At 46.4% G+C, this 23719-nt stretch overlaps 1 protein-coding gene across 1 annotated transcript in view; it reads right to left on the bottom strand.

The window, feature by feature from the left end:
• Window positions 1–3523: 3523 nt before the first annotated feature.
• The window catches only part of PYGM (glycogen phosphorylase, muscle associated), a 162945-nt gene continuing 142749 nt past the window's right edge, over window positions 3524–23719 (bottom strand). Inside the window, exons 16-20 of the mRNA XM_078660477.1 lie at window positions 8155–8296; window positions 7593–7800; window positions 6658–6792; window positions 6487–6553; window positions 3524–5019 (exon numbers count right to left, since the gene is read on the bottom strand). Of these exons, the coding sequence (XP_078516603.1) occupies window positions 4867–5019; window positions 6487–6553; window positions 6658–6792; window positions 7593–7800; window positions 8155–8296 (705 nt within the window). The 3' untranslated portion in view covers window positions 3524–4866. The remainder of the gene's footprint in view (window positions 5020–6486; window positions 6554–6657; window positions 6793–7592; window positions 7801–8154; window positions 8297–23719) is intronic.

The following is a 23719-nucleotide window of genomic DNA, read 5'->3' as shown; positions in this document are numbered from 1 at the left end:
ATTTCTTGTTTTTTTTCCCGATTTTTACGGAAACACTTTAGAGCTACACTGAGACGATTGCTTGGCCTCAAAATGGCTGGTCTCGTAAGGACCCAAAGAGCTGTCCTTAGTGGGGAAGGCAGGAACTCGCTCAATAGTGCTCTAGAGGGGTTCTTTGTATCATGCCTACTTCAAAGTGGAATACTCTGCTAAAACAGTTTCCATTAACTTCAGGCTGAAAATGAATGATTATGAGTAAAATAAAGTGCAGCAAAAATGCTGCTAAATTTCCATATTTGTGCTGCTAAATTTGCGAATCCATGCCGCAATATCCTGGGGGGGGTCTGACTAGTCTGCTGTTTACTTGACTCAGCACTAACATTCAGAATGGATGACACTAAGGCATCCTGCGCCACTTAATTTTCGAAACACCTTTATTTCTTAAAGACATCTTACAACAAACGTGTAAAAAATATGATAAAGTCTCTTCAAAATTCAAATGCGTGTATTTCATTAACATGCAGAACCTTTTCCTTTTAGTATATCTGATTAGATCACTGCATTGAGAGGTATTATTTTTTAAATTACAGTTTTCCAACTTGAATTTAGAAACGCTACCCTGCTGGAATCAATGAAGCCCTTGGTCACACCACAGACCATACTTTGTGCCCCCCTGGGAACATGTTGGAGTACCCCTGCTATAACAAGCATTGGAAATGCAATAGGTCTCGCAGTAGTAAAGTTTGAGCTATAGGTGTTATTTATTTATTTTTGTATTTATGTGTTGTTTTTTCTAAATAGCTAAATTAATAGCTTTCTTCTTTACAAAGCCAATAGTTATAATTTTTGTAAATGTGACACCTCTAGCATTTGTAAAGCAACATGTTTTGTATTAACGGGACTTATATGTGACTTATATGTGTTGATATAAAAAAAATCAATGGCTTTAAAAAACAATTAATAATTAATACGTGGATTTTATTTTATATTGCCAATAGCGTAAAGTTTATTAAATGATGCTGTGGTTGCGCTGAGTGAGGGTGAGTGAGGGTGAGTGAGGGTGAGGGAGTGTGAGTGAGGGTGAGGGGTTGAGGGTGAGTGAGGGTGAGTGAGGGTGGGTGAGGGGTTGAGGGTGAGTGAGGGTGAGTGAGGGTGAGTGAGGGTGAGTGAGGGTGAGTGAGGGTGAGTGAGGGTGAGTGAGGGTGAGTGAGGGTGAGTGAGGGTGAGTGAGGGGGAGTGAGGGGGAGTGAGGGGGAGTGAGGGGGAGTGAGGGGGAGTCAGGGTGAGTCAGGGTGAGTCAGGGTGAGGGGTTGAGGGTGAGTGAGGGTCAGGGTGGGTGAGTGAGGGTGAGGGGTTGAGGGTGAGTGAGGGTGAGGGGTTGAGGGTGAGTGAGGGTGAGGGTGGGTGAGGGATTGAGGGTGAGGGGTTGAGGGTGAGGGTGAGTGAGGGTGAGGGGTTGAGGGTGAGTGAGGATGAGGTGTTGAGGGTGGATGAGGTGTTGAGGGTGGGTGAGGGTGAGTGAGGGTGAGGGTGAGGGGTTGAGGGTGAGTGAGGATGAGTGAGAGTGAGGGGTTGAGGGTGAGGGGTTGAGGGTGAGTGAGGGTGAGGGTGAGGGGTTGAGGGTGAGGGTGAGTGAGGGTGAGGGGTTGAGGGTGAGTGAGGGTGAGTGAGGGTGAGGGGTTCAGTACAACCATCTTGTTAGCTAACAAAGTACTCCTAATATGACGGATAATTACGTTGCATCAGGGAGCACTGTGTGATGTTAGGAGGGCATTGCTGTGGGGAGGGGGGAGGAGAAATGCGACATGGCGGGGAGGGGGCGGAGCGGGGGAGAGGGTGTTAAGCAGCAGGGTACAGAAAAAGGTTTGCCAGGTGTTGCGATGTATTTAGTTGGTTGGCGAAGGGGGTGTTGTGGATTTTTCCTGCTTTTTTTAGCCGAGCTGCTGCAGATGTTGTGAAGACATTTGGCAATGTAAACAGCTGAGCTGAATGGCCGGGAATGAGTGGGCGGTCGAGGAGGCCGCTGCCGATTTGGTTAATGTTGGAGAAGGCTGAGAACAGCATGCTCGGGAACCAAAGGGCGGTGCAACCTGACGACTGGCCATGCCTGGGTCATGTGATACGACACCAGCAAAGCTGAATGGGGCGCGCTGGTCACATGACGCTGAATGGGCTAGTTGACTGGCTATTGCATTTCTAATGTGTGGGAGGAGTGCGGGAACAGAGGGCGAGGGGAGGAGAGTAGGAGGAGGAGAGTAGGGGAGGCTAAACCATTGTTTTATATATTATATGTCCCGGTTCCTACTGGCAGAAGGGCTGCTCTAGTTATGTGTAGTTTGCTAACAATTGAGAAATGATTGCTTCATAATGGAACCCCATGGCCTCCAGAAATCTCTTCAGAAAGCATACATTTCAAAACACGGGCAAGAGGAACCAGCCGCATAGCAAGAAGCCTTTTTTTCCGATCTGTTCTCATTAGAGAAAGGGGGACATGGAAAAACCAAAAGGAAGAAACGTTATGAAAGTTTAAACCATCTGCTGAATTATATAACCGTTCTTGCTTTCCGCCCAGGACACAAGTGAAACAGTGAGAGCTCAGCCGCTCGATTCCTCAAGTCGAGCAAATCGCGCACATAAACAACACTCTTGGTGCCAAGTTCCTGCGGATTTCAAACAAGTGTTGCATTGAGTCACTTAGCAGACTGCCGTGCCAAAAGCCATGCACGTGCTACCAGTCTGCTTGGAGCCCATGAAAGGTGCGGGAGACATACCTTCTTCACCAGGAGCAAGCCGGGGCGCGAGGAGGGCGTCAACCTCAGAGATTTGGGGGTTACGAGGTAGACTTTGCAATCGGGATTATTGAACGCCTTTTTGTAAAGTGCGCAAACATTGCCAGGTTGATTTTATGTTCTAACGCCCCAAACCGGCTTGGTAAAAAAAAAAATGTCAAATAGGAAATACAAAACAATGGCTATCGAACAGACGGCGAGGGGAGGAGAGTAGGAGGAGGAGAGTAGGGGAGGCACGGCCTAGCGGCCGTGCAATCAAGAAGTGAGGGGGCGGGAGAGTAGGCAAGGCAGGCGGCTGGGGGGAGGGGGGAGGAGAAATGCGACGCGACATGGCAGGCAGGGGAGGGGGCGGAGCGGGGGTGTGGGAGGAGTGCGGGAACAGACAGAGTAGGAGGAGGAGAGTAGGGGAGGCACGGCCTAGCGGCCGTGCAATCAAGAAGTGAGGGGGCGGGAGAGTAGGCAAGGCAGGTGGCTGGGGGCATGTGCACGCGCTTTTAAGCTCAATGCGCATGCGCATTGAGCTTAAAAGTCACGGGCACTGCAAGGAATCGCCACGATTCCTTGCAAGTTGGATAAAGAGTGGATGAGCCCCCATAGTCTCGCTTGCTCGATGCGCATGCGCATCGACAGGCGAGACCTAAAAAGGTATACTAACTCTAAAAGGCATCCAATAACTGATTCCTACAGTCCTATGTAGCAAGAGGACAGCGCCCTCTGGTGGCGTTGAGAAAAAAAGAACACACAAACACAAGCTGTGCATTCCAATAGTTGAATTCTTTATTGAACAGGAAGAATATAATTATACAGAGTAGTGAAGAGGCCGCACTCCTCACCCAAGATTTCAGTGACTTTGGCGCACTTTTTTCCGCCAAGGCGGCAGACACCAGCCCCCCCAACGTAATCACCCGACCTCGACCTTCAATGCGAGCTACGGCAAGAGGTGCTGGCAGGTACCGCTTCTCCGTATCAACGGGGCAGCTTGTGTAAGCAGACTCGCTCTTTGCCTCGTGTCTTTGTTGCAGCTTTTGGCTGGCGGATATTTTTGCATATTCGCCCTTCTCCTGAAAACTTCTCCTCCACTTGACATTCAGCATGCAGGAATGTCCAACACAGGCATGGTCGCGAGGGAGTGGTGGAGAGTCTGGGGCGGGTCGGTTAACAGGAGAGGGTGATGCTCATACGAAATGCAAGAGCGATTCCAGCTTAGGTCCTAGACTTTCAGATCGTTTTACCAGATAGCATGTAGGGACAAACGCTGCACTTCGTGAGCTAGAGATAACGTAATACAAATGGCACACGACAGTCATCCCCTCTCGACTAAAATGAATTTTAAAATCAGACATTCCATCAATACACATACAGCTCACTAGGGCGCCGAGAACAGGAGCACAGAACAGGTGTTTTCCTCCATGCCCCGACACCCCACACAAAAGGACACATTCTTAAATAAAGACAGCTCTTCTATAAGATCCATCATCTTGGTTAAAAGGTACTTAAAAAACATGATTTCAATCGAATCATGATCAGTAGTTTTTTTTTTGTCCTAGTTGTTCCCATCTGCTTAAGAGAAAATGGATGGAAAACAGGGCCAGGTGGTCTCACTGGGGGCCATGCTGAGCAAGATTTCCTTATCTGCAATTAAAGCACCATTTAGGAAAAGGATGGCAAATATTGCCATCCACCCTCAATATATATGCCCCGGCAGGCCCTTGGCGTCACATAGGACCGATCCACTGTGACAAGCCAGGCTACTAGCTTTGGGACCTGAATATTTTGGAGTTATGCTCACAAGCAACTCATCAAGGGTCGTTTCAACTTGTAGGAAATTATGTAAAGGGGGGCATATTTTCTGTCCTCTGAATACTGCCCCTGCCAACCCTTATCCTCCGAGTAATTGCTCAAACCGTTCCGCTTCCCACTACACTCAAAGCAAAAGAAACATTAAGCAGCATCACTGAAAGTCTCTAGGAAGCTGGCACTACCCTCCCTTGAACCTGATGCCCCTCATTCTTTTACACCCCTCTCTAATCCTGTGATAATCCACAGTCAGGGCCTGGAGCACCTGGGGCAAAGGAGGCGGCACCGAAGGCAGGATCATCTATTCACGTGGCTCGTTGGGAGGAGGTATTTTGTGGGTGCTGGGTTCGACACCCCAGATCTCACGGGCATACTGAGCAATGGTGCGGTCGCTGGAGAACTTGCCAGAACCTGCAATGTTCATGATGACCTTCTTGGTCCATTCCTTGGTGTTCTGAGAAATGAGAGGTAAAAATAAAACAATGAGGAACCAGTAAAGAAGACAAAGCAGAGTAATGAAAGGAGAATCAGTAAAAACAGAGTGGAAGGTTGAAGATCTACAGTTTGGGCATTTAACCAGTCCGTTCTTCATAACGGAGGCAAGGAACGTGGACCTCCAAGCAGGGGATGGATAGCCTCAGTCTCTATGCAGGAAGTGGCAGAGCTCGACTTTAGAGAAAGACATCTGCGGGGGGATCGTCCTTTACAACGGAACTTTTACAACGAAGTACCGTTATGACGCAGGTTTAAACAACGAAAGTCATTACAACGACTTTTGCTGGAGGGCGCTCTAGGATAGGCAATAGTTTAATTTACTATCCAACACCTTCCCTACTATCCACGGGGCCTGGAGTTGGAATAGTAAATTAAACTATTTACTATCCAGCACCCCTCCAACGCAAGTCGCTGTAACGACTTGCGCTGTAAAACCTGCGTCGTAACGATACGCATTGTAAAAGCACGCGTTGTACCGTCATACATCCCATCTGCAGGGAGGGCGGTAGCTAGTGCTGCCATAGCAGACATTGGATTCTGTCATGGTGTTGAAAGGTACCAGAACATTATAACTAAAATGTTGCAAGACTGGAATATTCAGCCAAATTTACAAAGTTGCTGCACTGAAGTATGAGAAAGAGAGAGAGGCACAGCTCCATAACTACAAAGATCTGGCAGTGTTGCTCTCTACTGAAGCGCTGGAGCAGTTTCTGACTGCCTCAGGCCAAGCACTGTGTGACTGTAGCATTGATTTTGTCATAGAGGGGTACCCTTCCATACCAAAACACTATGTTCACACTAACTTTAACAATGTTCCCACTTTGTATGCATGAGGTACAGCTCATGTGCAAAGTTATAAAAGTTTGGATAAAACAAAACTTTTCTCCTTCCATTCACCTGCCTCAAGAAGGTGCCATTATTTGGTGCAAAGCCCAGACTACAAATACATGTTAGAAGATGGGGCTTTGTCAAAACCCATGGGTGGATTCACAGCAATACCCGTGCACCACTTATGGGACGGAACTTAATGCAAAGCACTGCACTGGTTTACTTTTAAGCAACTATCCAGTGTTGGTTTGTGCTGGAAAGTAGATATCAAATCAACACTTTGCAATTGTTTGGTTCACTTTTGGCGACTTTGCACCAGCACAAAGTGTTGATAAATCTAGTCCTCCTATATCTGGTCCTCATTCTCCTAAGTATCGTTTAAAAAACATCACCATCGTTGGAGCAAACCATGAAAAAATGACATCCAATAGGCCAATATTTTTGTAGACTATAAGTAGAAAACAATATTTCGATCAGATGATGTTTTTGCTGATAATCCGAGATATGCCCATCTTCTCATAACTATGCTACCACTACTCTCATACTGGCAGAACTCCCCCTCCATAGCCCATTCTCTGCACTCAATGCGTGTGCTCACCTTGTAGAGAGCATTCGCTTTCTCCTGTGCTCTCATGTAGTCCTCATAGTCGGCGAACACCTTAAACCTGGAAGAGAAAGAGACTAGTTAAGCATCTGAATGCAAAAGAGGAAGCACATGCCTAATCTTGATACACATTGCTTTTTTTGGCCATCCCAGCAAGACACCCACCGGTCATGATGCATCAGCATGTTGACGATGTCTTTAAAGAGGTCAGGCTGCTTGGGCGAGAAGAAACCACTATTGAGCTGGTCGATGACCTGACGGAGCTCGGGGATTCGGTCGTAATACTCCTTTGCATTATAACTGCAGTAATACAAATCAGCAAGAGTTAAACAAAGGAACAAAGGGTGAGGGGCAGATTGAAAAAAGAAAGGAAACCGCTTTAACAGTAGCTCAGAGATCAATGAAGCAGGAGACAGGTAGATAAAATAATTCAGTACAACTCCATGATACAAAGAACCCCTATATAGACGTTTCAGTAATCCGGATTTGGGCAGAAAAAGTAGTTTCCATACGAATCATGATTACAAGATGTGCAGCAAAAGTGCAATTAAGTCTTTTTCCATAGACGTGTTTTAAAGTGAAAGCATGTTAGAACAGATCAGGTAAAAACATACCAAATGGCAGAAAAACCAAGAAAACATCAGTCCGCAAACACATTTATCCTATGAATCTCCATTGATAGGTATACCCTTAACAGTGCTATAATACCCGAAATTGTGGTGTTTCTTATTCCAAATGCTTTAGTACCTGCTCAACATTCAACTAGCGAACTGCCCATTTGATCACCAGTTCAGCTCAATTCTCCCAATGCCAAGAATATGAGCGCCTTGACACCCTTGGGTAATTGATCGCACTTTACAGATACTGGATAGGAAGGAAATTAAGCGTACGGGATTGAAGCAAGGGACTGCATTTGCCACACACCACGACAGTGAGGGAGCACGCATAAAATTGTTCTGCATAGGGGAAGTGCAATGAATGAAGAGAGAGCACAGCTCTAGATACATGAACAGAAGCAGCGCAAGAGAGGAGTCAGCGAGAGACTGAAAGGATTAGCTAACACTAGCTTACGAGGGAGGTCATTCTTGTCCCATACTCACCCTTTCTTGTCCATCTCGTCCACATCTGGCACTCGCATGCCAAAGATAAAGAGGTTCTCCTCCCCGGCCTCCTCGGCCATCTCCACGTTGGCCCCATCCATGGTGCCGATGGTCAGGGCTCCATTCAGCATGAACTTCATGTTCCCTGTCCCAGATGCTTCTGTGCCTGCGGTGGAGATCTGCTCCGACAGATCAGCAGCAGGAACCACTGTTGAGGGAGGTATGAGGGTTTGGAGAAAAGAGTAGGGTGTATCAAACGCAAAGGAAACCCCAAAAGATAACCCTCTGAATTCCCAACATTCAAGCAGGACATGCTTACCAACCACCACATGCCCCATGCCACAGGTGTAAAAGCTTGAGGAAATTCTGAAATGTCTAAGATAAACACAGGGAGTTGTTGCATTGCCCGCTCATTTTCAGGAACCATCCCAAGTATGCTGCCCTTCAGATTTAAAATTATCACCCTTTAAGAAGTCAATACAAGACTCGCACCAAGGCATCCACTTCTAAACCCAGTCGAACTCTACCGCCGCCTCAACAGAACATACTGTGCCTCGCTTACCTTTCTCTGCCAGAGACACACGGTAATTCTCCAGGAACAGGAGCTTCAAGCGGTCTCCTACCACAGGGTCATTGTTGATTACATCTCCAACAGACGTAATTAATTTAATGATCATCTTTGCCATATGGTACCCAGGGGCCGCCTGTGGAGGGGGAGGAATATTGAGAAAATAAGGGAAATATAAGGAAAATAGGGAAAATAGGAGGATAACATGTAGGGCCATCCAAGATACAAATCAAGACTGCTACTGAGTCAGCAAATGCTGAAGGGGGCACCGGGAAGAGAAATACTCCACCCTGGCAAGACAGGTGGGAACTGTGGGGCCCATCGGACCTTGGACATCCACACCGTATCCGCTACTAGCATAGTCGAATCCCAAGTAAAGCAGCCTTATGGGTGAGGCTGGCGATACCTGGCCTTGTGTTTGTATCTTTGTTTCAATGTTTAATAGCAGAACCTCACTCACTACGTTTGCATTTATATTGGCTACAAGTATACAAATATATCATGTTAATATGATTATGAACTCCTGTTCGTTATACATTTACAATAATTTTAAAAAGTTCTCTTTTTTTTTAAGTATATACTATCTCCACAATCCCTCCGTCGGAGAATAGCAATACAGCGAGGAGCCACAAGAGATGCACAACGCAATAAGAGACAGGGTTCACTCCAGTGTTGAAAAAGGGAGTGACATAAAAGGCCAGTATGAGGTCTAAGAAGGAATGCACACCCAGAAATAAGTACCATTGTTTAGTTCATTATCTGTCTTACATGTTTATGTTTTGTGTAGTCATGCAGTCTGGTGTTTAGATCTGAACTTGACATAAGCATGGAAATCATCTTAAGCTGTAAAAGGTCCCTGCTGCAATGAACACACACTTTTAACTATAACATTAATTTAGCAACATGATTAAGTGCTTTCAAAAGGGGCTAAACTCCCTCGCAACCACATCCTGCTTCTCACAACAAAGAACGGCAGAACCAATAGGAGCCAAAAAAATTTCCACACACCTTCAGAAAAGGCTTATTTTACTGCAGCGTTGCCCTATGAAATGTGAAGTGCGGCAGAGGAGTACAGAATGATTGTGGTTGTCAAACACAAACCCTGTTCAACCATACAACCTAATGACTAACGAGATACCCTCAGGTGCCCTTAAATCATCAACACAGATCTGCCTCTAGACCTTCTACAGAACCTAAAGAAGAAAAGACCTTCTGCATGAAAGTGCTACACCTTCAACTAGAAGAGACTCTGCAATTGGTGCATTCAGGCAGGGTATGGCTCACTGAGATGTTAATGAAGTTAAACCCCATCTGCTTATTTTGCCAGGTCAGGCATCGGATAGTCTTCAATTTAGGTACATTTATCTGCCAGTACTGAATGTAGAAAGAGTCCTGCCTAGAGAACGTTTTCCAAATCCCTGCTAATAATGGTTCTTTATCAATTCTCTGCAAGTTTTTTTCTGTCAGATTATGATCTCTTTAAGAAATTAACAAGGTGCCTATATATATTTGAGCAGCCATATTTTTAAACCGATCCAAAGGTCAACCTCGCAAGGTATTCCATTAAAGTAATGTTTTAATACAAAAAATTCAGTTCCAAAGGTCAGCGAAATTAAAGCTTTCTTTGCACGTTTTAAAGGGATGAACAAGTTACTTGACTTTTGTAATGCCACCATCTAAGCTGCAGATTCCTTACCTTAGAATATTCCCCTGACGTCAGACTGGATCTAGAAGTTTTCGAGCAGTACCCCTGTGACCCAATAGGAGCCGTTGTTCAGCTCTGTGTCATTCGTACTGGAAATGAGGTGCGTGGTACCTATATAAGCACCAACCCGGCGAGCTGATGTCAGTTACTTTTGCGACTTACCATGCCAGGAGCGCAGGGCCACAATGAGAACTGACCACCAGTGTGCAGTGTAAGCGACACCCTTGTTAGAGCCTTAGTATTTCAATCAGTTAGTAGAGCGGAGAGGATGGGAGGGCCGGTAAGGAATCTGCAGCTAGATAGATTATCAGATAAGGCGTTACTCAAGGTAAGTAACTTCTTCATCTGATAGAGACTTCTAGCTGCAGATTCCTTACCTTAGGACAGATCCCTAAGCAATGCCTTCCTGTAGGTGGGTATGCAAAGCCAATTAAAACCAGAAAGTCCTGAAGGACCAAACAGGTGAAGTGGCGGTCAGGACGGGCCCGATTGTCCAGGAAGTAGTGTTTGGTAAAAGTGTGCAAAGATGCCCACGTTGCTGCCTGACATATGTCCAGGACATAGAATATGTGGGCTAATACAGTGACCGCAGCCTTAGCTCTGGTGAAATGAGCACGCAAACTCCCAGGGAGTTGCTTTTTGACAAACAGGTTGCAGATCTTGATGCAGAGAACTATCTCATTTGAGATAGTCAGTTTCTGCACAGCTTGTCCTTTCTTGGCTCCTACGGGCCCCACAAAGAGTGGATTGTCCACCCAGAACTCTTTTGGATTATCAAGGGAGAATGACAACACTCTTTTTCGGGCCAGGTGGAGTAGCCTCTCCTCTTTGGAGGAGTGAGATGGAGCAAAAAAAAAAAAAAAAAAAAAAGTTGGGCACGGTTACGTTCTGGCCTACAGGAAATGAGTCACAAGCTTCTGAGGAAAGGAGGCACATTTCCGGAGTAACAGCTTGTCCATATAGAAGGTAGTCCACTAGGCATCATCAGTTGAGTTAATCACACTGGAGCTCAGAGAGCCAGCCATGTGTTGAACTACCAGGGAAATGCCCTGGTGCTATAGCTATATCCAGAGCTGCAAAGCCTCTTGACAAAAGGGTCCATAACCCCACCCGCTCTGTCTGTTACAGTACCACATTGAAGTGGTGTTATCTATGAAGACCTGCACCAACCGTCCCCTAATCAAAGGAAGAAAGGCTTTCAAAGCCAAGCAAATTTCCTGAAGCTTAAACAGTTTGATTTGGAGCCCAGACCCCGCCAGAGACCTCTGATCTCCACCTCTCCCAGATGGTGGCCACATCCCAGATGTGGCACATCTACAGTCAGCTCTGCTTGGGGAAGGGAGAGGGGTCTGCCACTGACCCAATCGTAGTTCGTCAGCCAGCACTGCAGATCTTTGGCAGTTCCTTCTGAGATCTGGACCACGTCAGAGAGATTCCCATTGGTGCACCCACTTGGACTTCAGATCCCACTGCAGAGCCTGCATATGCCAACAGGCATGTGTTACAAGCAGGCTGGAGGAGGCAATAAGACCCAACAACCTCAGGGTCATTCTCATTGAAATCCAAGATTGAGGTATTATAGTCTGAATATCCTCGACAAGCCCCTTGGGAGGATAGGCCTGAAAATGCTCTGTGTTCCGAACAGCTTCAAAGAAAGGGAACATGTGACAGGGAGTGAGGTATGTCTTTGGCACGTTGTTAGTGAACCCCAGCAAGTGCAGAAAGTTCACCATAGTCTGGAGGTGGGAGATAACTGCATGTGGTGAGTCCCCTTCAACAGCCAATCATTGAGGAAGGGAAAGACTGGAACCCCGAACCTCTACACATGAGCTGCAACCACTGTCATCACTTTTGTGAACACCTAAGGGGGGATGTTAAGCCCAAAGGGGAGCACAACAAACTGAAAGTACTCTTAGCCCACTGTTAACAGCAGGGTAACACCTGTGGGCCGGCAAGATGGGGATGTGGAAATATGCATCCTGCAATTCTTGCACTACCATCCAGTCTCCCAAATCCAGGGCAGACAAAACTTGTGCGACTGTGAGCATTTTTAATTTCTCTTTTTTCAGGAAGAGATAGGACAAAAGCATCCGTCCTTCTTGAGCACCAGAAAGTAGCGGGAATAGCAACAAAGACCTACTTCTGATGATGTCAATCTTTCGACAGCTCCCTCGCTCAAGAGAGCAGCACTTCCTGATGGAGAAAGGGGAGATGGTACTCCATCAGCCAGTCATTAGTGGGTGCCACAAGTGGACACAAAGGGGGTGAAGTCGCCTCTTTGAACGATTTGTAAAACCCAACCGTCCGATGTCACTGACCGTCAACGGTGTAAGTGATGGCGTATCCTGCCCTCCACTGGATACCCATGATGGTCAGAGTGCAAACTTAAGCGGTTTAGAGGCAGCGACTGCCGGAAGTGGGGTAGTGGCCGAGCCTGACCTCTGGCTACCTGTCCCACGTGGTCAATGGAATCCCACGTTCTCAGCCACATGAAGGCTGGGAAGCCTGTTGGTGGGAGTTGTTGGGAGGGTATAAACGTGGTTGGAATCCCCTTACATGGCCATAACATGGGCAGAAGGAGGAATAGAGTTTGATGAGGAGCAATAGCAAGACCAAGGACCTAGCCATAGCTCTGCTGTCCTTAAAGCACTCCAGCATCGAGTACACCTTCTTTCCAAAAGGACAAGAGCCAAAGGACATGTCCATAAACGAGGCTTGGACACCCTCTGAAAAGTGAGTGGTTTTCCGCCAGGTGTGAGACGGCAAGGCCATGGACGATGAAATAGCTCTACCCAGCGAGTCGGCCATGCCAGTCCACATCGTATAGTGAACTTTGTGCATCTCTCCGGTCACCAGTAGCTTGCGAGAGGCTTCCTCCAAGACCACAGGCAACACTTGTGCAACCGAATCCTAGATCGTATTTGGTGTTAATCGCCACAGTGCAAGACTGGGGGAAGAGAACAATCTCTTGCCAAAGGAAACAAGCCTCTTGGATTCCCTAGCCCGCGGAGCGGAAGGGAATGCACCTGGGTTGACTCTAGAAGTGGAGGCTTGGACCACCAAGCTTTCAGTTGTGCTGTGCTGGGTAAGGAAAAAGGGGTCCTCAGAAGCGGGGTGATGGCGGTGGGCAATTGTCCTATGCACAGGAGCTCCTGTGCAAGGGTTGAACCAGGCCCTGAATAGGAAAATCAGTAGGGGCTTCATTACAGGGCAGCAAAGGTTTGGAAGGGGCGATTCCCGGCTGAAGCACCTCTGTCTTTACGGTGCGGAGGGTAGCTGAAGGTCCATGACCTCAGTCGCCTTAAGCACCACCATAGCAAAAGAGGCTTTCTCCTCCATTGCCATGGTAGGGGAGAGAGACCTTCACCAGTTCCTCTTACCAGCTGGCCTAATTCTCATCTAGGGGATGGTGGTATCCATAAGGGACCTTAGACCCCTCCCATTTGACTCACTCTTCAGGCCTGTCAAATGCAAAAGGCACTGGCTCCGATCTGGAGCGCATGGTCACGGACGATGTCCGTCCGGGGTCCTTGTCAGAGTCTGTAATGATGGGGCCACCGTGGGGCATCTGCAGCGCCAGGGGCATCGGCACAGGAGTGGGCGAATGAAAAAAAGAGGCACTCTTGTGATTTGACACCCTATGATGACCCTCAACTACCACCATTTTAACTTTTTAGAGTGTTTTTTTGCCCTGGCCTTAATGTAGGACGGTCCTGCATATGCCTGCTTCTCTTCTTTCCTGTAATCTTGCTTTCAGTGGGAGCTAGAACAGTCTTGCCAAGAGCAGAAGGTGTGGGATGTGCATTTGAAGGCGTGAGAGGGAGAGAAAGGTGTGGAATGTACTTTTTGGTCTTAAAGTGCAGTGTTGGGAGCGGTGGTGCACACGTGCTCGGTGTTCTACATTGAGAGATAAAGTATGTGATGCTATAAGCAGTTGTGCAGAAATGTGTATGGTGTTTGGGTTATGTGAATTATAGGTGCTTACTATTGGCTTGAACATGGTCTCATGTCATTCTTGTTTTCTGACTTTGCCTTGCTTATGAGTTCTGACTATTGGCTTTGACAGGGCCTCATGTCTTACTTTGCCTTGTTTCTCTGTGTGCACAGGAGTGCTTGCAAGTTGTTTGGGTTATTCACATTCAAGGTCTTGCTGTTTTCCTGAGCAATTGTTTTTGTTTAATGTACTCTGAAAGGCCTTGTGAGTGCTTCGTCAAGATACAGGCTGGATGATGTGAGAATGGAGGAAGGGACGTGAGAGCTTCTTACTGCCATGGGGATGCTTGCTTGGAACTTGGCCAGTTCTGGTTAAATTTCTCTGGCACTGGGAGAAGGTCTTTCGCGAATCTTCTATTGTGTTTAAAGCGGAGGGTTGCAGACTGAGAAACTGGGAGTTTGGAATTCGAGCTATGACAGACGTGTCTATCTTGGAGTGACCCTGGTAGCTAAAGCTCTGAACCCCGGCTGTGAACTTCCCCAGTCAGAAGTAGGCTTAGATGCAGATGCGGTGTTTGCACCAGGTGAAGTATTACGTTTTGGTTATTGCCATTGTGATGTTTAGCCAGTAGCTTTGATCATTTGAGATGTTTTCCTTCTGGTGTGGGAGGTGCACATCCAGAGTAATCCACTGCTGTATATATATATATATATATATATATATATATATCTATATCTATATCTATATCTATATCTATATCTATATCTATATATATATATATATATATATATTTCTGATCTCTTGCAGGACGTTGCTGCTTGTTCATTAATCAGTATTATTCATGCATTTCGATTATAGTTTGCTACATATATTTAAATCTTGTCCATTTGGCATCAGAGACAGCCTTTGTTTAGAGAGCAATGTGTAATAAACCTCAAGCCTTATTTTAAAAAAGAGAGAGTCCCTGCATTTTATTTTACTTGTTCATTTTAAAGTGTTTGATACTAATGAATCTGCATTTACTGATATATTTGGCCTACCGTTCATAAATTAACTTGTGTGTGTTATTTTAAAGTACCTGAATTTGTTTTTCTTGCCTTTCATTGCATTGCCTAAAGGGAGTGCTGTGTCCTTTCCTCGTCTTTAGGAAGTGCTGTTCAATGTGTATTTTTAAAAGTGCAGTGGTATATTTGCCTCCCAGAAAGGGAGTGCAGGGGTTGGGTGTGTTCTTTTAGTGAAAAGAAGATTCATTACAACGATGAGGAAGGTCTCGTTATCTCTGATCACAACGCTTCAAATCCAACATGGGTTCCATATGCTCGACTAGCGCCAAGGGTGAATCTGCCAGCAAGGATTCTGTAGAGGCCCCTCCATAGCCTGTGGGGCCCAGAGGTGCTCCAGAGAAACCAGCCCCTCCAGAGCCATGGGGCCCGAAGGCACTCCAGAGGGGCCAGACCCTCCCTTGAGTCTCCCTTTTCAGGCCTGTTAAAGGCAAAAAGCACTGGCTTCTACCTGGACAGCATGGTCACGGTCCGCGCCGGAAACCGGCGTGAAACAATAACGATAGGGCCGCCGTAGTCCATCAGAGGCGTCTGCACAGGAGCGGGAACCAAGGAAGGTCTTTGTTTCCCGGTGGCTACATTCCAGATTCCACGTAGTGCCCGACTGTCCCTGAAGGTGATCCCACCAGCAAGGATCCAGTGAGACTCACTTCGGAGCCCGCAAGGCCAGGCTGCCCAAATATGAGGTGAATGGCTTCATAACATTCTTTAAGCTGGGCGGGGTTTCTCCGATAACGTCAGCGTGGCACGGAGCGGACAATGACTCAGGCTAGACTGGAGCTCCCGTGCCTTCAACTGGTGAGGTGAAGTTGAAGACCTCTTCAACTTATTATGTTTGTGGGGTGTCTCCAATGACTTCAAGCAGGAAGAAGATTTCCAGGTGCGGTGTCGCCAATGGTCTCGAGACCTTACACGTGACCGGGATCTTGTGTAACAGGGTGGTCAGACATCAGGCAGCAAGGAGCTTGAGGGATCGCTCCCTCAGCGCCTTACGGTGCCTGGCGTGACTGTCTTGGTCTCTCTCCAAAGCACCACAAACAAACCAAGCATGGGTCTGTCTAGACATCCGCCTGTGACAGGCACCACATAGTTTGAATTCGGCACATCTGGGGTCATCCCCAGAGGTGATCTCCAGTAGAGAAAATTTCTTGAAAAAAGCTTTGACAAAAGTCAAGAAAAAGCTAGTCAAAAAACGACTTGGGGTAGCTCATGGATCAGTGCTATCTGGCACCTACACTGCTTGTTGGGTGAGATGCTTTTAAATCAGTGGTCAGGGGTGTTGAATAGGGAAAGTGGTGGGAGTAACAAAAGCTCTGCTACAAGATGTCCAAAGAGCGGGACAGAAGCTACGTGATTCGGAGAAAGCACGCCCAGAAAGGCCGGACAAGCATGCAGAGCTGCTTGAAGCTCGAGAAGAGCTGGCAGTTCAAATTCAGAGGCTGCGCTGTTTCGATTACAAGGCCTACACGGATAAGGCGCATGCAGAGCATGACAAATCTGGAGCGCTACTTGCATGGTTAGCCAACCCAGTGCATAGAGGGACGGCAATCCTAGAGCTGAGAGGGCAGGGGGACGCGTTTTTTTTTACTCAACGAGCCATCAATGAGCAATTTTTGCAGTATTACACCGAGGTTTATAGGAGTAGGCTGGGTCCTGGGCTCCCTGGAGATGAGGAATTTTTGCCAGGCGCAGACCTCCTTAAACTTGATGAGGAAGAGGCCGAAGCACTTGGTAGGGATATTGAGGCGAGTGAAGTGCGCAGTGCAATAAAACACATGGCCAGGAACAAAACACTGGGCACAGATGGGTTGCCAGTGGAGTTTTATGCCACATACGCGAAGGTCCTGTTTTCCTGCCTGGTGGAACTGTATAATGGAGCGCGTTGGGAGGGTGTACTACCTGCCTCCACACACGAAACAATAATCGTCCCCCTCAAACCAGGCAAACCCGCTTGGGACCGCTCCTCCTACAGGCCCCTAGCAGTGCTTAACCTGGACTACAAGATCCTAAGTCGGGTGCTAGCTAGTCGCTTGATGCCTCATATGACAAAGCTGGTACACAAGGACCAAGCTGGTTTTATACCAACCAGAATCACAGCGATGAATATACGCAGACTCATGCGCACCTTGGGGTCCAACACTTACGATAAGGAAGGGGCCTGTATTTTTGCAGTCGACATCGAAAAGGCCTTCGATAGCCTAAGTTGTCCTACCTTTTTAATGTTTTGCGGAAATTTGGCCTGGGGTATGTCTTTGTATAATGTACTGCACTGTTGTACAGCGCTTCCACTGCCAGGGTCAGAACGGGGGCCTGATCTCAGCTGCCTGTAAGTGCCCAGAGGGACGAGGCAGGGGTGCACCCTGTCCCCTCTACTGTTTGCCCTGGCGATGGAGCCCATGGCTGCTCACGCTAGGACTGGGAGACACTATTCCGGACAAGAGGGTGACCCTGCACCAGTATTCCCACTTTTAGGCATATGTTGGCGCCCGACACGTGGGGCCCCATCCGAGACACGGCTGTCTGAAGGAGTGGGCTCGACGGAGGATCGAAAAATTACTGAGTAAGCGCAATGCACAAGGAGACCTTTGTCTCTGCAGGCCGACGTGACTTTTCCGGTTTTCCCGATTTGATCCTCCAGGTGGTGGCCGGTCTCGACTGGGGTTTTCTTTGGCGCAATTTTGCAGTGACCATTAGGTATACCAAGAGATCGGCAGGTGGGAGTTGGAGACTTCTGTTTGGTAAGGTCGCTAAAGCGGCACTCTTGATTTGTTTGGCCTGTGCTTTTTGTTTAGATTTGTTATTCATTCTTTGCAAAGATTGAAGGCAGGCAATGTGGAGATGTTTCTCCTTTTGGAATATTTGTTTGGAGTAGTAATATTTTAGATATATTTATAAAACATGCCTGTTCTCAGCACACTTCGTAGGTGGTGTTGCTGCTCTAGTGGTACCAAAGTAAGCTTGGAACAAAGGCAGCCGGCTCCTCCAGAAGGGACACCTAATAGAGACATGTATGTCAAATATGGTATTTCTTGTATAATGTACGGTCCACTATGGAACAAATACACAAAGAAAGATTTCGATCTACAATGGCCAGTGAAAGGGTCATTACATTTGAAAAAGGTTCAATATGTAGATCAGTGTTTATTTAAAAGAAAAAGTAGATAGGATATGTTTGATTGTGTGCATATGTGGGAGAAAGAAGTACGAGAGAGAGCGAAGAAAGCAGAAGCTATAGCAGAAAAAGAACAACGAAAAACGATATATCAAAAAGCACTAGAATTAAAAAAATAAAGAAAATAACATAGAAAAAGAAGTTAGGGAACGTCGATTAGAGGTAAATGGCCAGTATCCCATTAGGCACCCTTTCTATTCCTTACTTGATACATCTAAGGATTATTGCATCTTATTAGAACACCCCCCCACCCCGTATAAAGTTCCCACTCCAAGGGCCCCTGATGAGGTTTCTGACAATGAGCACTTGTCTTCAGACGACAAAGAACAAGATGGGCGACAGACTTGCTCTACTTGGACTAAAGCAAAAAGAGATGAATTCAAAACTGCTGCTAGGGAGGAGGCTCGTCGGCCTCACACTGCATCGCTCATTGTAACTATGGTTCAACAGTGGAAAAATACAGAGCAATTTCATTTTGTAGAAAAATTTGCTTGGGAGGTAATATTTGATTATAGACAAATTGCTCAGGAACTAGAGCCAACTGATATAAATACTGATAATAAATGATTAACGGAGGGGGCTTTTCCTTTTCAGACGCATCTGATGTGATTAGACGCGTGGTTAAAATACGAGACGTAACATTGCTTGTACGAAAGGAGCCAGAATTAGCTAGAAAACAGAAAGGTGTAGAAACAGTTCAATGCCCAGCACAGATTGTAGATGCTCCAGTGGATGAGGTTGCACCTGTTAGTAGTACAGTTGCTATAAAACCTATGCGTGAAGCTGCACCCCTGTATGTTCCTCCGAAGGGTGCGGGAACCAATGATGATAAACCTTCGGATTATGCAAAGGGATATTTTATATATAATTGGGGTTACACTCCTTGGAGTAGAGCAGACGTGATGACTCTGAAAGCTGCTTTGCCCGACCCCCGGAAAAATCCTGCCGCCTTCTATGAGGAGGTGGAAGGAGCCATTAGCTCCTGCACTATGACCTTGCCAGATATTGATATGTCCTTCGGGCTTATTTTTCCTCCTGATATGTGGAGAATGATACGTAAAATAGATGATAATGTAGCATATGTTGACACCTGGGAACATTTAGAACAAATAGACGTGGAAAGGGAGCCTGCACGGAAACCTCAGAAGGAGATATTTCTTCCTAAAGCTATTGTGACTAAGTTAAAGACTCTCATACCCCCTAAGAAAATAGATTGGACTACGTTAGCGTCCTGTAAACAGAAAACGGATGAGTCAGTTTCTGATTTCTTTTCAAGGTTTGAGGAAACATTCCATGATTTGAGTGTTCAGTCACTGGCCGATGATACGGGTAAGCATTTGTTGTCGAAAAATTTGTCGCTAATATGTTACCGGAACTAGCTAGTCACTTAAAGGCCAGCGACTACGTCTTCCCCAGTTTCCCTTTTGACTACGGACCAATATTATGAGCGACAGGAACAGAAAGCGAAAGGCAGGTCAACCATTTAGGAGAGGTGGAAGAGGCGGACGTGCAATGTATAAACCTGGAGTGCCCCCTCTTCCTCGAGCAAATCTGTCCCCTGATCAGTGTGCTTATTGTAGAGAGACTGGGCATTGGCGTTCCGAGTGCCCTCTTTTGCGAGGTCAGCAGTATCAGCGGGGAAGGGGCAGTATAAGAGGATGCCCAGGGTATTCAGGAAGCAGGGGAGGTACAGGAGCTCGCTCCAGATTTGAAGCAGTTGGAAAAGGACCAAATTACTCGAATACTTTTGATAGATGAAACAATATCAAATGTCTGATTATATTGCTGATGCCCATGCGGATTCCGATTATTCATAGGGATGCCTAGGATGGGGAAAGGAACCGGTTGAAGTGCCAGTAGATCAAATGGGTCCCTATGTTGACGGAAACATCTTGGGATCTACTGATCAGTTTCTGGTTGATACAGGGGCTACCCATAGTGCTCTGTCTAAAAAATTGGTTCCTAGGGCTCCCCTGTCCGGCACAATGATAACATCAATAGGATTCGATGAAACACCTACACCTAAGCCCACTTTCACAGCCACTTTAATTCAGACTTGATAAATTCACTGCAGCATGTACATTTTTGCTTTTCCCTACAACACTGGACAACATTGTGGGTATTGATATGCTTAAATATTTTAGTGCCACAATACGTTGTTCTCCCGAAGGTGTGTGTGTTATTTTGAATGAAATTATCCAATGGTTGAGAGATCTTGTCTTATCAATGAGGATGTCGCTCTGGCATCCTTACCCAGTACTTTGTGGGCTAAATCAGATACTGATGTGGGTCAAATGGTTATTCCACCTGTACATATTCAAGTAAAAGAGGGTGCTTCAGTGCCTCGACTGCCCCAATACAAAATATCCGAAGAAGGTGAAGAAGCATTAGCACATATTGTTCGGGATTTGATTAAAAGTAGGGGTAGTGGAAGAAGTCCCATTTAATGCTTGCAAAAGCCCTATCCTTCCTTTTTTGAAAAAATGAACTGACACTAAAATCTACAGATTCATTATTGATTTGCGAGAAGTTAATAAAATTGTAGTGCCCCAATATCCGGTAGTTTCTGATATCACTACACTTCTCACTATGGTCCCTCCTACAGCCACTACATTTTCGGTGATCAATTTGAAGAATGCTTTCTTCTCGATACCCATTCACCCTGACAGCCATTATTTTTTCGGGTTCACCCTGAAAAATAGATCATTTCGGTTCTGTAGAGCTCCATAGGGCTATACAGAGAGTCAAAGCATTTACAGTCTGGCATTAAAAAGGCAGCTTGATTCTTTTCCTGCACCTCAAGGGGTGGCCCTTATCCAATATGTCGATGATATCTTGTTGGCTGCAGATATATCTGAGCAGTGTGAAGAAGGAACACTGTTATGGTTATCATATTGCCTCTCACAATCACAAAGTCTCCAGAAAGAAATTGCAATTTTGTAGACAGCAGGTTCCCTATTTAGATCACCTCTTGTCTAAAGATGGACGTGCACTTACACCAGACTGCATTCAGACTATTTTAGATACTCCCGTGTCCCGTACTCAGAAGGATGTCTGTGCACTGATTGGCCTTACTTCTTTTTGTAGGCAGTGGATCCCCAGTTTTTCGTACATTATTAAACCTTTGTTGGCCCATTTGACTAAAGACACTCCGATGCCCCTCCCATGGACTACTGAATGTCAGAAAGCTTTCCAACAGTTACGCCAAACTCTTTGCTCTGCACCAGTATTAGGAACTCCAGACTACACTAAAACTTTCACACTCTATGTGCCCTCTCAGTTTTAACACAGACACATGGTGATAAGCAACGTCCTTGTGCATATTTCTCAGCTGTCCTTGACCCAGTCGCCTGTGCGCTGCCTGAATGTTTCCGAGCAGCGGCAGCAACGGCTGTATCAATACGTCAGTGTGAAGGAATAGTTTTGTCACATAAACTGCTTGTGTTAGTACCCCATTCTGTTGATGCTTTGCTAAATCAAACAAAAACACAGCATTTGACTAGTGCTCGCTTGATCAGATATGAATTGACACTTTTGGGCCCTCATATTACGCTGAAAAGATGTCTGACCCTAAACTCTGCTACACTATTGCCATTTCCAGCTACTCCATCTCAGTCGCAAGAGTTACAGGATTGCATATTCCTTACTGAAGAGCAAACTAAGGGCTGCGTTGACCTACAAGATGCACCTCTCCCTGGTGTTGATGGGGAGCTATGGGTTGACGGCTCGTGTCTGAAATTGCCTGATGGCACTACATCTGCTGCCTTTGGGATTACAACACTTCCGACAGTAGTTGAAACAGCTCACATCCCACAGAAGTCGGCCCAATTGGCCAAACTGATTGCACTGACGAGAGCCTGGGAGCTTAGTCCAGATTTGCTTGTTAAAATTTTTACTGACAGCCAGTACGCTCTTGGAGTGGCACACAATTTTGGTCGTTTGTGGAAAGAAAAGAGCTTTCTCACCTCACATGGGACACAGATAGTGCATGGAGAATTAGTACATAATCTCCTAACTGCTCTAACCTATCCTAAGAAAGTGGCAATCGTAAAGTGTAGTGCACTCAAGAAAGTGACTGATAAAATAAGAGTAGGTAATGCCTTTGCAGATAACACAGCCCTTGAAACCACAATGCAGCGAAGTAACACATCAATGTATGTAGTGAAGTCACAAACTGAACGTTGGCATGATGCCAGGCAAGAGGTGCTGGACATGCAACAATCTGCCTCCACTGATGAACTAGACCAATGCTCTAAGGAAGGAACACTTGATGAGAGCTGTTAAAGGAATACAGATATGACCAAATGGAAGTTACCCACAGCCTACTTATACCCCATGATTCACATGGCACATGGTCCGGCACTTGTTGGTGCATCTTCAATGGCAAAGCAACTTATGCAAGCTTGGGATCATCCTGATATTGCCGGCACTGCTAAAAAGATGGTCTATCTCCAGTATAATCCTGGAAAGGGAATGCGCACTCCAACAGAAGGGTTTGCGACACCAACTGCACCTTTTGAGGTCCTGCAAATGGACTACTTTCAGTTTGAGCGCTGTAATAACTTAAAATATGTCTTGGTAGTGGTTTGTGCCTTCAGTAAATGGGTGGAGGCGTATGCTACAAAGGATAATACAGTTCTCATGACAGCGAAAGTTCTCCTAAAGGAGTTCTTCCCTCGATTCGGCATTTGTCGGTTCTTAGGGAGTGACAACAGACCTCATTTCATTGGGCAAGTTGTCGACTATGTCATGAATGGGTTAGGGATTAAGCAGAAATTTCATGCCCCTTTTCACCCACAATCAGCAGGCTTGGTGGAGCGTTATAACTCCACCCTGGAATTGAAATTGGCTAAAATACAGGCTTCCACGTCTTTGAAATGGCCTGATGCCCTGCCCCTAAAACTACTTTCTATCAGATCAATACCCCATACACGATCTGGCCTTACGTCATAGGAGGTTGTAATTGGCAAGCCCATGAATATTTGGGGAATCCCTAAGCCTCGCCCTATACGTGATGTACCCCATGTGCTGATGAATGACTATTTGTCCCAGTTAACCGACAGCTTGTCTTCTATTTATCAGCAGGTACGGGAAGCCCTTCTAGACAGGTCGCAGGGTGATGGCCATGATCTGCGGCCTGGTGACTTTGTCTTGACAAAGTCCTTCCAGCGGACCAGTTCCTTGGAACCTCGTTGGCACGGACCGGAACAAGTCCTCCTGGCTACCAGAACTGCAGTGCGAGTTACCAACCGGAAGAATTGGGTGCATGCCACCCATTGTCGAAAAGTCCTGCATGCCCTCGTGAGCCCAGTTGGGTTGACAGATCACCGCGACATCCTGGCCACCGAGAAAGGACGAGCTGTGTCACCTAAAAGACCCGAGGAACTCTTCCCGGACCACACGATCCCTGGTACATCTAGATATCTGCTTCGATCAAGGAAGAAAGACATTTAATCGCAAAAAGAGACTGTTTGAGCCACTGTCCTGGGAGGTTAAAGACGGGCTACAAAGGGGGGTAGCCTATTAGTGACTACTCGTCTCAACGTTAGTGAAGATACCAACGCCTGCCCAGGACCTTAGGGCACCATCTGTTTTGTTGTTTACTGACGAAATGAACATGCCGGAGGAGAAGAAATCGAACGCTGCAAAAGTCTGTAGTAAAAATATGATGTTCGCTATTGGACTAA

The sequence above is a fragment of the Lissotriton helveticus genome, chromosome 9 (assembly GCF_964261635.1).
Source record: "Lissotriton helveticus chromosome 9, aLisHel1.1, whole genome shotgun sequence".
Classification (NCBI taxonomy): domain Eukaryota; kingdom Metazoa; phylum Chordata; class Amphibia; order Caudata; family Salamandridae; genus Lissotriton; species Lissotriton helveticus.
The sequence above is the reverse complement of the archived record's forward strand: the minus strand, read 5'-3'. Positions and strand labels throughout refer to the sequence as shown.